Source organism: Orcinus orca, chromosome 7 (genome assembly GCF_937001465.1).
Source record: "Orcinus orca chromosome 7, mOrcOrc1.1, whole genome shotgun sequence".
Lineage (NCBI taxonomy): Eukaryota > Metazoa > Chordata > Mammalia > Artiodactyla > Delphinidae > Orcinus > Orcinus orca.
The window spans coordinates 8,009,849-8,026,975 of record NC_064565.1 but is presented as its reverse complement, the minus strand read 5'-3'; the positions used below and the strand labels follow the sequence as shown (position 1 = coordinate 8,026,975).

Here is a 17,127-nt window from a genome sequence, read left to right as displayed (position 1 = left end):
TTCCTCAGGGTATATGGGGGTATATGTATACGTATAGCTGATTCACTTCGTTATACAGCAGAAACTAACACAACAATGTAAAGCAATTATACTCCAATACAGATTTTTTAAAATAATTAATTAATTAAATACAGTTTAAAAAAAAAAAGGAATGTTTATATGCTCAATGTTTAGAAAGTAATCATTGAAATTATTTCACCAAAAAGTGGAGTAGTCAGAAGCTGATGATTTAAAATATTTGGATACTCTGAAGTGCAAAACAGTTTTGGTGCATAGCTCTCAACCTGCCAATTTGAACCCTGTCATACAAACACTCAACTCTAGTACTCTTCTCCTTGATCCTCTTCTTTGGTTATTTGTTGAGAAGCTGAAAGTGTTGCTCAGAGGCACCTAAATTAGCACAGCAACTATGCCCAGCTTTTCAGCAGTGATTTTGAAAAGGAGGACAGAATTTTAAAATATTTGCTTTAAGTGGTAGTTTTATTCACTAAATATGTAATGGTGGAAAAATAAATATGTCAATTAATTAATACATAACTATTAAATGCCACATCAAACTTACCTTTACAGCACAATAATCAAAAAATCCAGTCTCTGAAAATATGGCTACTAAAATCATCTGTGGGGAAAAGAGAAACAGGAGACAAGGAGAATGTTTCAGCATTCAGCACCATCCTGAAATGACACCAGAGTTATCCCTTTCAAATCTGATCTCTGGCCTCTGCGTGAAAGCTACCACCTCATCAAGCTTCTCACTCTCTTGATGAGTGTGGTTCACTTACTAACTCCCTGAATCAAGCCCCTTGCTAGTGGGTTTGCACCTCTATATTTGTCCAGGGATATGTGCCCAAGGTACATTATCATTCCATCTGATCTTGACAGTGAACACTGTGTTATAATTACTCTCTGTCTTATAGACCAGGAAACTGGCAGGTAGAGATAGAAGGTGACTCACTTACAGTCACAAAGCTAGAAACAGGGAATGAAATGGGACAGAATGTGGCCTTCTACACCTAAATGTCCACACAAGCAACAATTCAATGTTTTAAGACTTTTAAACTGGCTTAAATTTTGTTTCCTAAAATAATTTAATAGATTTTTACCACCAATTTGATCAAGACAAGCAAATAAGAGTATTTACATGGAAATGATTATTCTCTAGGTTCTATATGAACCCAGAAGGCCTACTCACTTGTGTTTTTCTACTGATGACACTGAGTTGGTGAGAATAATCATCCTAGATCGTAACAAAAAGTAATGTCCCATTTATTCTAAGTCTAATCAACCAGACAGTTCAACCAGCCTGAACTTTCTGGAAGATTCTCTATTCTACCTCCTTAGATGGTGACGTATAACGTGCTGAACTTGGAGTGAGTAGATGCAGGTTCAAATATCAATTCTGCTACTTAGGAGTAATTTAACTTTGAACAAAAAATTTAATTCTCTGTACTTTGGTTTTCTCACCTCATCTCTGAATGTCTGTTCCTTGTAAGGTTGTTGTGAAAATTCAATAGCATTATGTAAACTAAAGTACCTAGAAAAGAGTGGGCCCAATACTGTCTTTCAAATAAACAGTGCAAAACAAAAGTGCCCCAAAATTAATTTAGACTCAGTACAGATATCTACCTTGTCTAGCATGACCAACAATATTCATCCTAACCCAAATGGCCACTGTGAGGACATTTATAGAATGTGGAGCTTCACACACCAATGGAAGTTTCACATGAATGTGGATGGGTAGGTCCTGTGTGGTCTTCCACTGTCATGGTGAAGCTGTTCCACATGTCAGCTGCCAGAACCACCCAAGAGATGCTGGAACTCAGGGACTGGGTAAGTGACTGGCATGCAGCAGGGTGGAAAAGGCAGGGGCCTAGTTATATAGACTGTCTCTGCAAAGTTCTACCGATTCCATTTGAGAAAATAATTAAACCACTCATTTTAAAAATCCTAACCACCCCCAGTAGCTCCAAATGTAACTATATTAAGAAGGTAATTAAAGTGAAGCCCTGGGCTTCTGTGGTGGCGCAGTGGTTGAGAGTCCATCTGCCAATGCAGGGGACGCGGGTTCATGCCCCAGTCCAGGAAGATCCCACATGCCATGGAGTGGCTGGGCCCATGAGCCATGGCTGCTGAGCCTGTGCATCTGGAGCCTGTGCTCTGCAACAGGAGAAGCCACCAACAGTGAGAGGCCCGAGTACCGCAAAAAAAAAGTGAAGCCCTAAACCAGTATGACTGGTGACCTTATAAGAAGAAGAGATGAGGACACAGATATGCCCAGAGGGACAATCATGTGAGGACACAGGGAGAAGATGATCATCTACAAGTCAAGGAGAGAAGCCTCAGAGGAAACCAACCCTGCCAACACCTTGATCTCAGACTTCCAGCCTCCAGAACTGTGAGGAAATACAGTTCTGTTGTTTAAGTCACCCAGTCTGTGGTACTTTATTATGTCAGCCCCAGAAAACTAATATACCAATCATTAAGTTTTTTAAAAAACCTATTTTATAAGCCATCTGGTATGCCTTCCTTCTTCCTTCCATAGGCCCAAACGCTATACACTTCAGGACCCAATACATTCGTTCCTCTATGAAGCCTGAGTTCAGAGCACTGACCTTCCTCCCACTCCACCCACAGAGTAGGCAGCCACTTTGGGTCACACCGAAGCCTAGAGCAGCAGGGCCCTCCATGGTGCTAGGGCAGAAAGAATATTAGCAAGGAGGTGAGGGCATGTGGTGACCTGCTTTACACAGTGTGAGTTTTCTAGCCCTGAGAGGAAACGCCCTCCTCAAATCACTCAGCTGCTGTGGGTCTGTTCAAGAGTGCAATAGCCGTTCCCACTGCTGTTCAGACCCCTGTCAAATTCCACTTATTCCAGTTAAGTTTGTTTATGGCTCATGTACCACACTAGCCCACTAGTGTGTCTTAAAGTTCCCTTCCTACAAGTTCATTTGGTGACACTCTTCATAGCACACAGTAGAGGGGCCACTTGAAAATGTCTGTTTAACAGCAAATATACAAACAATTACTTAGGGACAATTTCTTCATTTCTTCCTTTATCCATATAATTAAAGGTACTTTTCCAATCACTGAAAAACTTAAATTGTTCATCTGTTTAGGATATTCCATTTTATATTTTAAGTACAGTAATTTTTAAAATTTTCTGAATTTTCTGAATGGCAAGATTATTTCACTGTCAGACAGGCCTTAGGCTGAAATTTTACAGCTAACTAATCAATCAGAGCACCAATCACTCCATTCCTCCTCAGGAGAAATCAGCTAGACCTGCACAAACACTTCTCAATCAAGCCCTAATTGTCAAGCATCACAGTGTCTTTAAGAGTCAGCAGTGGCAAAAGAGAAGGTCCAAGGTTACAGCAAGCTTGGGACCCTGTCCCACTGGGAGGACTGTCATTACCATGCCAAACAGCAGGGCCAGAGTCTCGAAATCAATCCACTCCACCACGTGGGTCAGGCTAGGTCTCTGCAATCAAAGCACAAATTTGCCAATTAGTCCTGGGCATCATCCTCCTGGTGATAAACTGTAAATATGTGCCGCCCTTTACAGAAAACCCACTCATTGGACCAGAGTCGAAAGTCACACCATCTGCTTGCCTTTGAAATCAGATTATATCATCACTGAAAAACACTCGTGACCCAAAGCATAATAACGTCAAACTTATGCACTTGACAATAAAAAAAAAAGCAGATTTATTAAGCCCCGTCCATGTCCTTAAGGGAAGGTAGAATCATGGGGGACTGGGAACCCAGACTGGGAACTGAGGGCACTTGGAGAGCCTGGTTGTTGGAAAAGGACTGCACAGTGGTCCAGGGAGGTTCCTGCAGCACAAGCCATGTGCTACGTCAATGATTTCTAGAATTAAATAACTACTACTACACTACTCCTTAACAATTAATAAAAATAACAGTGGTTTATGTGTAAGTTTTAGGATGCTGGGACATTTTACCCTTAGAGTTAGTGTTTGTTTATACCAACTCTAGTCAAGAAAAAGAAAATAAAAAAACAAATAACTAACTGAACATAGCCCCAGTTATTATTCTTTGCTTGACTGACTGCCCTTTAGTAGCACTTTTCAGAACAATCCCTGAAATTCTACAGAGTTGCTTTCAATCCTAAGTTCTGTATGTTTCTACCTTGGTCAGTTCCAGCACTACTCCTCAAGATGGAGGCTCCACAGGCCTCCATCTCTAGTGGGTACTTGGCCTCTCTTGCTTCCCTACATTCATTCCAATGTCCCTGCAGGATGGACCACACGCAGACCCTGAGGGGGTGCTATTCCCCCCAGACTTGCACATCCAGGGACCTCCTGATGTCTGCAGGACAGAACCCCAAACTCACTGTCTCCCACCTCTCTGCTCCAGCCAGGATGGCCTCTTCTAGTTTCCATGGGCTGACAGTACATAGGGCCAGCTCTAACATAATTCAGCTGCATGACCTGGGAAAATGCTTGACCACCATGAGTCAAGCGTTTCCTCAGCTAGGGTGGAGAATAACACCACTGGGATGTGTGTGACAAAGTCAAATGTTAATTACTCATCAATGCTGTAAAGTTCATGCCACTAATGGGAAATGTGAAAGAGTATATTAAAAAAGTAAAATCACCAGCTAATGCCTAATTCTTGGACTGTCTTTGAATCTGACATTCTATTGAGTGCTAAGCCATTGACTCAAAATGTTACACTTACATCTCCAATCACAGCCAGTGCTGCTAATGCTGCAAGGGAACCCAACATGGCTGCCAGTGTTCTGTGAACAATCTGGAAAGAAACATAGAAAATTACTGCATTCTAATCCACAGGACGTTAAAACACACAGAAAGGGACTTCCCTGGTGGTGCAGTGGCTAAGTTTCCACGTTCCAATGCAGGGGAAGTGGGTTTGATCCCTGGTGGGGGAATTAAGATCCCACATGCCACAGGAAAACTAAGCCCACATGCCACAACTAGAGAGCCCATGTGTTGCAACTACAGAGCCCATGCACTCTGGAGCCTGCACACCACAGCTACTGAGCTTATGCACTCTGGAGCCTGTGCACCACAACTAGAGAGAAGTCCACATGCCACAATAAAGAGCCCACAAACCACAACGAAAGATCCCACGTGCCGCAACCAAGACCCAATGCAGCCAAAAATAAATAAATAAATATTTTTTAAAAATAAATAAAACACACAGAAGCCTCTATCGGTATAAGTATTTGTGAAGATTGGCCATTTTATACCATATCTATTAAGACAATAAATAAATCATGAGTTTCTTTGTTTCAGAGTCTGGATGCCCTAGAGACACACACAACCATCACCAGTCTGCTTTCTAAAGAAAGATTTCCAGCATAATTAGATGATCCTGAAGTAGAAGCTCGATAAAGTTTGTTCTATAAGGAAGCCTGCAGTAAATTATCATTAATTATTTACCATATAATCCATAGGCAACTGGAGAATTAGTTCCACAATATAAATCAATTCTGCCCAATTACTAAGACTGTTATAAAATGCTTAATCTAATTGAAACTTCAGTATTACCACTGAACCACGAAAATACTTTTTCTATTTAATTATAATTCAAGTGGGCATGGAATTTCTAAGGCAAAATATAAAGAAAGGTAAGGATGCAGAGAATTTGAAAGCCTCAAACATTGCTGGTGTGAATGTAAAATGGTGCACCCTGAGCCGCAGCTGTTACCTTGGACCCCAGAGACTGTTGCCACTGCTGCTAAGGGTCCTGTGTGCAAGGCAGGTCTCTTCCCACACCTTCCCATAAGCCTCTGCAGCCAGCCGCTGCCTTCCAACTTCCCTGGAAGAACACATGGCATGCCTTGGGCTCTTGCAACTTCATGCCAGCCTCTGCGGCCCACAGGCACTCCCCGCACATCCCAATTATGACTGCTATATCCCTCCCTCAGCCCCAACCTGAGTGAGCAAGGGAGCCCTAATCAGCCACTGCTTTTGCCTCTTCTTAGGTGGGGAACAGATGCCTGAGGGAAGCCCACACGCAGAGGGGGGGCCAAAACCAAGGCTGAAACCCAGGAGCAGTGTGACCAAAGATGAGAAAGGGAAATATCCCTGTGCAGCTGCAGAAGCAGTGGATTAAATCCCTGCCATCAGCTGGGTAAACCCTGCAACTGTGGAATACCTGAATAGACAATGAGGGTTCCCAGAATTGAGGTTGCAGACTTTGGGGGCAACTGTGGACTTTGTGGGCAAGTACACATGGGTCAAGATCATAGTATGAGCTGACCCCACAGTGCCCACAGCAGGTCCAGAGAACTACCTAGGAGTATTGGAGGATTTCCTGGGTAGGCAGGGATTGGCTGTGGCTCACTGTGGAGGCAAGGACACTGACAGCTAAGGCCACAGGAAAATATCACTACTTTTGTTTTGTTTTATTTTGTTTTTCGGTTCTGTTGTTCTTTTTCTTTATTATTATTATTCTTTAATTTTACCTTTCTCTTTACTTTTTCTTTTCTTTTTATGCTTTTATTTTTAACATATTTTTATTTATTTTTTCCTAATTCTGTACTTTTTCATTATATTGTTTTTTTCCTTGTTTGCTTTTTTCCTTTGCTTTGCTTTCATTTTATTTTTAACTATATTTTACATTTTTCTATTTTTACTTTACTAGTTTGTTGTTTTGTATTTTTTCCTTCTGCTTTCATCTTTCTTTGTCTTTACATTTTTTTGGATAGTTTTTGTGTGTTTGTTTTATGCTTTCATTGCCTTTTTTAATTAGCTTTCTGCATTTGATATGTTTCTGGTTTTATGTTTGTGTTAGTTTAGTTTTTAGTGTTTCTTTTCATTTTTGAAATTGTTTACTGGTTTGGTTACTCTCTTCTTTCTTTTCTCTCTTTTTTTTCTTTTTGTGAGTGTTTGTATATATGTTTCTTTGTGTGATTTTTGTCTGTTTGGTTTTGCTTTTACCATTTGCCTTGGGGTCTCATCTGTTCATTTTAGGGGGATCTTTTTTAGTTTTGTTTTTGTTTTGTTTTGTTTTGTTTTTACTTCTTATTTTTCTTGTGCACTGTGTGGCTTGCAGGGTATTGGTGTGCTGGCTGGTGGTCAGGCCTGAGCCTCTGAGGTGGGAGAGCCAAGTCTAGGACATTGGACTACCAGAGAACACCTGGGTCCATGGAATATTTATTGTTGAGATCTCTCCCAGAGGTCTCCATCTCAAAACTAAGACCCAGCTCCAGCCAGCAAGCTGCAGTGATGACTGCCTCACACCAAACAACTAGCAAGACAGGAAAAAAACAAAACCCACCCATTAGCAGACAGGCTACCTAAAGTCATACTAAGCTCACAGACACTGCAAAACAGACCAACGGACATGGCCCTTCCAATCAGAGGGACAAGATCCAGCTCCACCCACCAGAACAGAGGTTCCAGTCCCCTCCACAAGGAAGCCTACACAAGTCGCTGGACCAACCTCATCAACTGGGCACAGACAACAGAATTAAAAGGAACTACGACTCTACAGCTTGCAGAAGGAGACCAAAAACACAGTAATTTAAACAAAATTAGGAGACAGAGAAATATGCAACAGATGAAGAACCAAGGTAAAAACCCACCAGACCAAACAAATGAAGAAGAGATGGGCAGTCTAACAGAAAAAGAATTCAGAGTAATGATAGTACAGATGATTCAAAATCACAGAAATAGAATGGAAAAAATATAATAAACATTTAACAAGTAACTAGAAGAACTAAAGAACAAATAAACAGTGATGAACAACACAATAACTGAAATTTAAAATACCCTAGAAGGAACAAATGGCAGAATAACTGAGGCAGAAGAACGAATGAGTGACCTGAAAGATGAAATGGTGAAAATAACTGCCAAGGAGCAGAAAAAGAAAAAAGAATGAAAAGAATTGAGGACAGTTTCAGAGAATTCTGGGACAACATTAAATGCACCAACATTCAAATTATAGGGGTCCCAGAAGAAGAAGAGTAAAAGAATGGGGCTGAGAAAATATTTGAGAGATTATAGTTGAAAACTTACCTACCATGGGAAAGGAAATAGTCAATCAAGTCCAGGAAACTCAGAGAGTCCTATACAGGATCAGTCCAAGGAGAAACATGCCAAGACACATATTAATCAAACTATCAAAAATTAAATACAAAGAAAAAATATTAAAAGCAGCCAAGGAAAAGCAAGAAATAACATACAAGGGAATCCCCGTATGGTTAACAGCTGATCTTTCAGCAAAAACTCTGCAAGCAAGAAGGGAGGAGCAGGGTGTATTTTAAGTGATGAAAGGGAAAAACCTACAAACAAGATTACTCTACCCAAAAAGGATCTAATTTAGATTGGACTGGAGAAATTACAACCTTTACAGACAAGCAAAGTTAAGAGAACTCAGCACCACCCAACCAGCTTAACAACAAATGATAATGTAACTTCCCTAAGTGGGAAACACAAGAGAAGGAAAAGACCTATAAAAAAAAAAAAAACCAAAACAATTTTTAAAATGGTAATAGGAACATATATATCAATAATTATCTTAAATGTAAATGGATTAAATGCTCCAACCAAAAGACAAAGACTGTCTGAATGGATGTAAAAACAAGACCCGTATATATGCTGTCTACAAGAGACCTACTTCAGATCTAGGGACACATACAGACTGAAAGTGAGGAATGGAAGAAGATATTCTGTGCAAACGGAAATCAAAAGGAAGCAGGAGTAGCAATACTCATATCAGAAAACATGGACTTTAAAATAAAGACTATTACAAGAGACAAGGAAGGACACTAAATAATGATCAGGGGATCAATGCAAGAAGAAGATACAACAATAGTAAATATTTATGCACCCAAAATAGGAGCACCACAATACTTAAGGCAAATATTAACAGCCATAAAAAGGAAACTCGACAGTAACACAATAATAGTAGGGGATTTTAAAACCCCACTTACACCAATGGAGAGATCATCCAAACAGAAAATAAATAAGAAAACACAAGCTTTAAATGACACATTGGATCAGATGGACTTAATTGATATTTATAGGACATTCCATCCAAAAACCACAGAACCACACATTCTTCTCAAGTACATACGGAACATTCTCCAGGATAGATAACATCTTGGGTGACAAATTAAGCCTAGGTAAATTTAAGAAAATTGAAATCATATCAAGCGTCATTTCAGACCAAAACACCTTGAGACTAGATATCAATTACATGAAAAAAATCTGTAGAATATACAAACACGTGGAGGCTAAACAGTATGCTACTAAATAACCAAGAGATCACTGAGGAAATTGAAGAGGAAAACAAAAAATACTTATGAACAAATGACAATGAAAACACGACAACCCAAAACCTATGGGATACAGCAAAAGCAGTTCTAAGACAGAAGTTTATAGCAATACAATCCTACCTAAAGACACAAGAAAAATCTCAAATAACAACCTAACCTTACACCTAAAGCAATTAGAGAAGGAAGACTAAAAAAACTCAAAGTTAGCAGAAGGAAACAAACCATAAAGATCAGATCAGAAATAAATACAAAAGAAATGAAGAAAACAATAGCAAAGATAAATAAAACTAAAAGCTGGTTCTTTGAGAAGACAAACAAAATCAACAAACCATGAGCCAGACTCGTCAAGAAAAAAAAGGAGAAGACTCAAATCAACAGATTAGAAATGAAAAAGGAGAAGTAACAACTGACACTGCAGAAATACAGAGGATCATGAGAGACTACTATAAGCAACTATATGCAAATAAAATGGACAACCTGGAAGAATTAGACAAATTCTTAGAAAAGTACAACCTTCCAAGACTGAACCAGGAAGAAACAGAATATATGAACCAACCAATCACAAGCAATGAACTTGAAACTGTGATTTAAAAATCTTCCAGCAAACAAAAGCTCAGGACCAGATGGCTTCACAGGCGAATTCTATCAAACATTTAGAAAGAGCTAACATCTATCCTTCTCAAACTCTTCCAAAATATAGTAGAGGGAGGAACACTCCCAAACTCATTCTATGAGGCCACCATCACCCTGATACCAAAAACCAGACAAAGATGTCAGAAAAAAAGAAAACTACAGGCCAATATCACTGATGAACATAGATGAAAAACTCCTCAACAAAATATTTGCAAACAGAATCCAACAGCACATTAAAAGGATAATACACCATGATCAAGTGGGGTTTATCCTGGGAATGCAAGGATTTTTCAATATATGCAAATCAATCAATGTGATACACCATATTAACAAATTGAAGGATAAAACCATATGATCATCTCAATAGATGCAGAGAAAGCTTTAGACAAAATTCAACACCCATTTATGATAAAAACTCTCCATAAAGTGGGCAGAGAGGGAACCTATCTCAACATGATATAGGCCACATATGACAAACGCACAGCCAACATCATTCTCAGTGGTGAAAAACTGAAAGCATTTCCTCTAAGATCAGGAACAAGAAAAGGGTGCCCATTCTCACCACTATTATACACGTTTACATACTTTGGATGTTTTAGCCACGGCAATCAGAGAAGTAAAAGAAATAAAAGGAATCCAAATTGGAAAAGAAGTAAAACTGTCACTGTTTGCAGATGACATGATACTATACATAGAATATCCTAAAGATGCTACCAGAAAACTACTAGAGCTAATCAGTGAATTTGGTAAGGTAGCAGGATACAAAATCAATGCACAGAAATCTCTTGCATTCCTATACACTAACAACAAAACATCTGAAAGAAAAATTAAAGAAACAGTATCATTTACCATTGCAAAAAAAGAATAAAATACCTAGGAATAAACCTACCTAAGCAGGCAAAAGAGTACTCAGAAAACTATAAAACACTGATGAAGAAATCAAAGATGACATAAACACATGCAGAAATATACCTTGTTCTTGGACTGGAAGAATCAATATTGTGAAAATGACTACACTATCCAAAGCAATCAACAGATTCAGTGCAATCCCTATCAAATTATCAATGGCATTTTTCACAGAACTAGAACAAAAATTTTTACAATTTGTATGGAAACATAAAAGACTCCAAATAGCCAAAGCAATCTTGAGAAAGAAAAATGTAGCTGGAGGAATCAGGCTCCCTGACTTCAGACTATACTACAAAGCTACAGTAATCAAGACAGTATGGTAGTGGCACAAAAACAGAAAGATAGATCAATGGAATAGGATAGAAAGCCCAGAAATAAACCTACGTATATATCTTTGACAAAGGAGGCAAGAATATACAGTGGAGAAAAGACAGTTTCTTCAATAAGTCTTGCTGGTAAAACTGGACAGCTACATGTAAATGTGTGAAATTAGAACACTTCCTAACACCATACACAAAAATAAACACAAAATGGATTAAAGACCTAAATATAAGGCCAGATACTATCAAACTCTTAGAAGAAAACAGAGGCAGAACACTCTATTACATAAGTCACAGCAAGATCCTTTTTGACCCACCTGCTAGAGTAATGGAAATAATTAACAAAACTAGAAAAATGGGACCTAATGAAACTTTAAAACTTTTGCACAGAAAAGGAAATCATAAACAAAAACAAAAGACAACCCTCAGAATGGGAGAAAATATTTGCAAATGAAGCAACTGACAAAGGATTAATCTCCAAAATATACAAGCAGCTCATGCAGCTCAGTATCAGAAAAACAAACAACCCAATCCAAAAATGGACAGAAGACCTAAATAGACATTTCTCCAAAGACATACAGATGGCCAACAAACACATGAAAAGATGCTCAACATCACTAATCATTAGAGAAATGCAAATCAAAATCACAATGAGGTATCACCTCACACTGGTCAGAATGGCCATCATCAAAAAATCTACAAACAATAAATGCTGGAGAGGGTGTGGAGAAAAGGGAACCCTCCTGCACTTTTGGTGGGAATGTAAATTGATACAGCCACTATGGAGAACAGTATGGAGATTCCTTAAAAAACTAAAAATAGAACTACCATATGACTCAGCAATCCCACTACTGGGCATATACCCTGAGAAAACCATAACCCAAAAACAAACATGTACCACAATGTTCATTGCAGCACTATTTACAATAGCCAGGACATGGAAAGTACCTAAATGGACTAACAAATGGATAAAGAAGATGTGACACACATGTATAATGGAATATTACTCATCCATAAACAAGGAACAAAATTGTGTCATTTGCAGAGACGTGGATGGACTTAGATACTGTCATACAGAGTGAATTCAGACAGAAAGAGAAAAACAAATATCATAGGCTAATGCATATATATGGAGTCTAGAAAAATGGCACTGATGAACCTAGCGGTAGAGCAGGAATAAAGATGCAGACGTTGATAATGGACTTTAGGACACGGGGGGAGGGGGAGGCTGGGGTGTAATTAGAGAGTAGCATTGACATACATACACTACCAAATGTAAAATGAATGGCTGGTGGGAAGCACTGCAGAGCACAGGGAGACCAGTTCAGTGGTTTGTGATCACCTAGAGGGGTGGGATAGGAGGGTGGGAGGGAGGATCAAGAGGGAAGGGATATGGGGATATGTGTGTGCGTATAGCTGATTCACTTTGCTGTATGGCAGAAACTAACACAACATTGTGAAGCAATTATACTACAATAAAGATGTATTTAAAAAATGGTGCAGCCATGGTGGGAAACTTAGGCAGTTTCTTACAAAGTTAAATAATAAATTTACCACATGACCAGCAATTCCACTCCTAGGAATCTACCCACGAGAAATGAGAGCATATGTCCTGTTAAAATAGTTAAACGAGGCCATTGGACTGAGGTGGCTTTTTTTTATTGGAATACAGTTGATTTACAATGTTGTGTTAGTCTGCTGTACAGGAAAGTGAGTCAGTTATACATCTGAGATATATATATATATATATATATATATATATACACACACACATATATAGCCACTCTTTTTTAGATTCTTTTCCCATATAGGTCATTACAGAGTATTGAGTGGGTTCCCCTGTGCTATACAGCAGGTTCTTTTTAGTTATCTATTTTATATATAGTAGTGTGTATATGTCAAGATCAATCTCCCAATTTAACCCTCCTCTGCTTCCCCCCACGGTAAGCTTGTTTGTTTTCTACATCTGTGACTCTATTTCTGTTTTGTAAATAAGTTCATTTTTACAATTTATTTTTAGATTCCACATATAAATGGTATCATATGATATTTGTCTTTCTCTGACTTACTTCACTCAGTATGACAATCTCTGAGATGGCTTTAATGCTTTAGCAGCCTATGTAAGAAAACCAAAATCTAAGCTTGTAATGCGTCATGGTTAAGAAATCGAAATCTAAGGACAACTGAGTATAGACAGCTAACTAGCCTTTCCCGAATAAGGCAAACACTTAAGCTATAGCCAGTCAAATCATTTCCTGGCTTTGCTTCTGTCTTTTCTCTATAAAAACCTATCCCTGCTCCTGTTGGTAGAGCCTCCTAACAACTTCCGGTATGGCATTGCCCAATCTGAATCAATATTTGCTCAAATAAACTGTTAAAAATTTAATATACCTCAGTTTATCTTTTAACAGTCTACATAAAGCATGAATGTTCATAGCAACACGCTTCAAAATAGGCAAAAAATGGAAACATTCCAAATGTCATCCATGGTGAGTGGGTAAAACAAGATGCAGTACATGCCACAACATGGAACTACTTGACACATCTGTGTGACAGCAGAACACATTAGGCTACGTGAAAGATGTCGGACACAAAAGACTGTATATTGTGTCATTCCATTTATATGAACTGTCCAGAAAAGGTCATATAGAGAGACAGAAAGATAGGGTTGCCTAAGGCTGGAGGAAGCAATAGGGATAGACTGCAAACAGGCCCTAGGGATATTTATGGGGTGATGGAACATCTGAAACTATGTTGTGGTGGCGACTGCTGTTGAGGTATGGATGTTTGTGTCCTTCCAAAATTCATATGTTGAAATCCTAATCCCTAAAGTATTGGCATTAGGAGGTGGGTCCTTCCAGAGGTGGTTATGTCATGAGGCTGGATCCCTCATGAATGGGATTAACTTCCTTATAAAGGAGGCTGTGGAGAGTTCCCTCACCCCTTCCACCATGTGAGGATGCAATAAGAATTCTGCAACCCTGAAGAGGGCCCTCACCCAACCACGCTGGCACCTTGATCTTGGACTTCCCACCTCCAGAACTGTGAGAAATAAATTTCGGTTGTTTATAAGCCATGCAGTCTGTGGTATTTTGTTATAGTGGCTCTAAGAAACATGGTACTGAGACATGGGGAAAGTGCAGTAATACACTTTCTGTGGCAGTGACTTTGGAACTGGATAATGGGTAGAGACTGAAAGAGTTTGCAGGGGCATGCTAGTAAAATGTTACATTGCCATGAAAAGATTGTCAAAAGTAATTCTGGTGAGGGCTTACAAGGAGAAGAGGAGAGCTGTAGAGAAAGTCTCAATCTTCTGAGAGAATTCCTAAGTGGTCACGAACAGTGTTGGTGGAAACATCAGTGGTCTCAACTAGAAATGAGAAAGATGTTACAGGACAATGAAGAGGAGGCAATCCTTGTTATAAAGTGGTAAAGAACTTGGCTGAATTGTGTTAGTATTTTGTGGAAGGCAGAACTTATGACCAATGAATTTGGCTATTTGGTGGAGGAGATTTTTAAGATAGGATTGAAAGAACTGACTGGTTCCTCTGGAATGCTTTTAGTAAAATGAGAGAAGAGAAAAATGACTTAAAGATGGAACTGATCATCAAAAAGGAAGCAGAACTTAAAAATTTGGGCTGTGTATATGAAATAAATAAGGAAGATCACTGAGGAGCTACATGAAAGGGCATGGTCAAACCTCGTATGACATTAGTATGGATCTGCCAGCCCAACAGAACCAGGAGCTAGTCATCAAGACAACAGGGAGACTACTGAGCCATCCAAACAGAAGCAGACACCTACAGTCCGAGACAATCAAAGAATAACCCTGAAGGCATTTCAGAGATCACCAGGGCTGCCCCTCCCATCACAGGCCCAAAGTGAAAGGGCCTGCTTGGCGGAAAGACTTCAAAGGAAGGGCCAGTGCTGCCTGTTGATGCTTCACACTGCAAGCTCCAGCAGGCAGTATGCCCAGCAAAGCACAGGGGCACAGCTATCTCCACTTAGATTTTGAAGGATGAGGCCACCTTGCGCCTTAGGCTTGACCCAGGCATAGGACAGCCAAGAGCATGGGGCCACAGCAGAAAGCCCCTGCCAGGGCAATGCCCAGTAGAGCCACAGACCAGTAAAGCCACTGGTATTTGATTCCAGCCCAGGAGAGCCACAGGCATGTGACCCCAACCTGTGAGAGCTGCAGCACGGGCTGTACCCAGCAAAGCCATGTGCTGAGCAGTGGGGGCAGGACCCCTGCCCCAGTTGGCCTCAAGTTTGTGGACTTGCCAGGGACCTACCAACTCCTGTCTTTATTATTTCACCATTTTGTAATGGGAATATCTATCCTATGCGTGTCCAACCACTGTATTTTAGAAGCTCATTTGATTTCACAGATTTGGCATGTTTGGTGCACAGCAGGGAGAAATTTCCTTCAGCATGTACATTGAGTCTCATCCATGTCTGATTTAGATTATATTTAGATAAGACTCTGGACTTAGTCTTTTGAGTGGCTTCTGGAAAAAGTTAAGACTTTGGGGGCTATTGGTGAGACAGGAAGACAAGAGTACAGCCATTTTGGAAAAGGACTGAGAGAATAGCCTTGAGCAAGTGGGCTTGACAGGCCCAGGAAAACAAAGCGCCTAAAGGCTTGGGCTTCTGAGACAATAACCAGAGACCCACAGGAGTAAAAGCTCTATCTCTGTTCCCCTGACGTACATAGTTCCAAAGGACAAAATTGGGACTATAAATCCAACACACAGCAGAATCACCAAACTTCCAGTTCGCTGAAAGATACAGATGAAGGCCTGACACACACTTCTAAGTTGTTTTTGTAGGAAGCTGACCCCCACCAGATGAAAAATGCTGACAGCAAGCACAGAGACCCCAGACCTCAGACGGTTGAAACAAGAAGACTGTTGATGCTCAAAACTTCACCTGGAGACCAACCAATCCAAGAATTGAGCACAAGCGGATGTGTCACCTTGCGTCCTCCTCCCTCACACTGCTTTTAAAACCCCTCCCTTAAAAGTTCTTAGGGGAGGTGACATCCTTCCACCTTCTCCCTTGTGCACAAGCTATAAATAAATAAAATTAAAAGCTTTCAATAAAAAGCTTTGCTTGCCTAAGTGTCTCGTGGGAGAGATATTCATTTCTATGCTGTCCAAGAATATGGAGAGGGACCAGGTACACTGATATGGAATAAATGTATTTTGCATTCAAGAAGGACATGAATTTGAGGGGACCAGGGTTGGAATGCTATGGTCTGAATGATAACTATGAGAAATAAACTTCTGTTGTTGATGAGCCTCCCAGTCTGCGTATTTTATTATAGCAGCCCAAACAGACTGAGACAGGCACTAAAGGTCCCTGGACACAGAAGGGAATTCCTCTGCTCTCAGCACAGATGGACACTTACAAGCCCCAGGACAGAACAAAAAAGCCCCTCTGCCCATCAGTCAGGAGGGACTCCCAGGGCAAGAACCACCACAACCCTCATATGACCTCTGGAGGAGGCCAGTGCCCCGAAAATGCAAGTGCGGCTGCTTCCTGCTCACAGAACAGTCAAGGCACAGTGTCTAGGCAGTGAGAGACAACCGTGGTCAGGAAATTAAAGCCAGCGGTGCCCCTCACAGAGCTCATGACCCACGCGGGGGGAAGCCATGGGTCTGCACCTTAGAACAAGCTAAAGGGAGAATGGAGGGGGGGCAGATGCTCCTTCCACAGAGTCCTGAAAGGGCTTTAGGGCTTGAAATAATGAGATGTCCCTACACACCTATAAGAATGGCTGAAATTAAAAGTAGAAACAACACCAAATGCTAGTGAGGATGCAGAGACTGAATCACTTTCACATTGCTCATCCAAAAAACTAAACATGCAACTACCATACCACCCAGCAATTCCACGCTGGGCATTTCATCCCAGAGAAAGGAAAACCTGTCTTCACACAAGCTCTGTACATTAGTAGTCATAGCAGCTTTATTTGTAATTGCCCCAAAC

The 17,127-nt window shown here is 40.2% G+C and overlaps 1 protein-coding gene across 5 annotated transcripts in view; it reads right to left on the bottom strand.

Annotated features, from left to right (window-relative positions):
• The window catches only part of OCA2 (OCA2 melanosomal transmembrane protein), a 258,159-nt gene that overhangs the window by 163,916 nt on the left and 77,116 nt on the right, over nt 1-17,127 (bottom strand). For all 5 annotated transcript variants that reach the window (XM_033400198.2, XM_004276885.4, XM_049712577.1 and 2 more), the window contains exons 10-12: nt 4,705-4,776; nt 3,416-3,481; nt 563-619 (exon numbers count right to left, since the gene is read on the bottom strand). In XM_033400198.2, the coding sequence (XP_033256089.1) occupies nt 563-619; nt 3,416-3,481; nt 4,705-4,776 (195 nt within the window). The remainder of the gene's footprint in view (nt 1-562; nt 620-3,415; nt 3,482-4,704; nt 4,777-17,127) is intronic.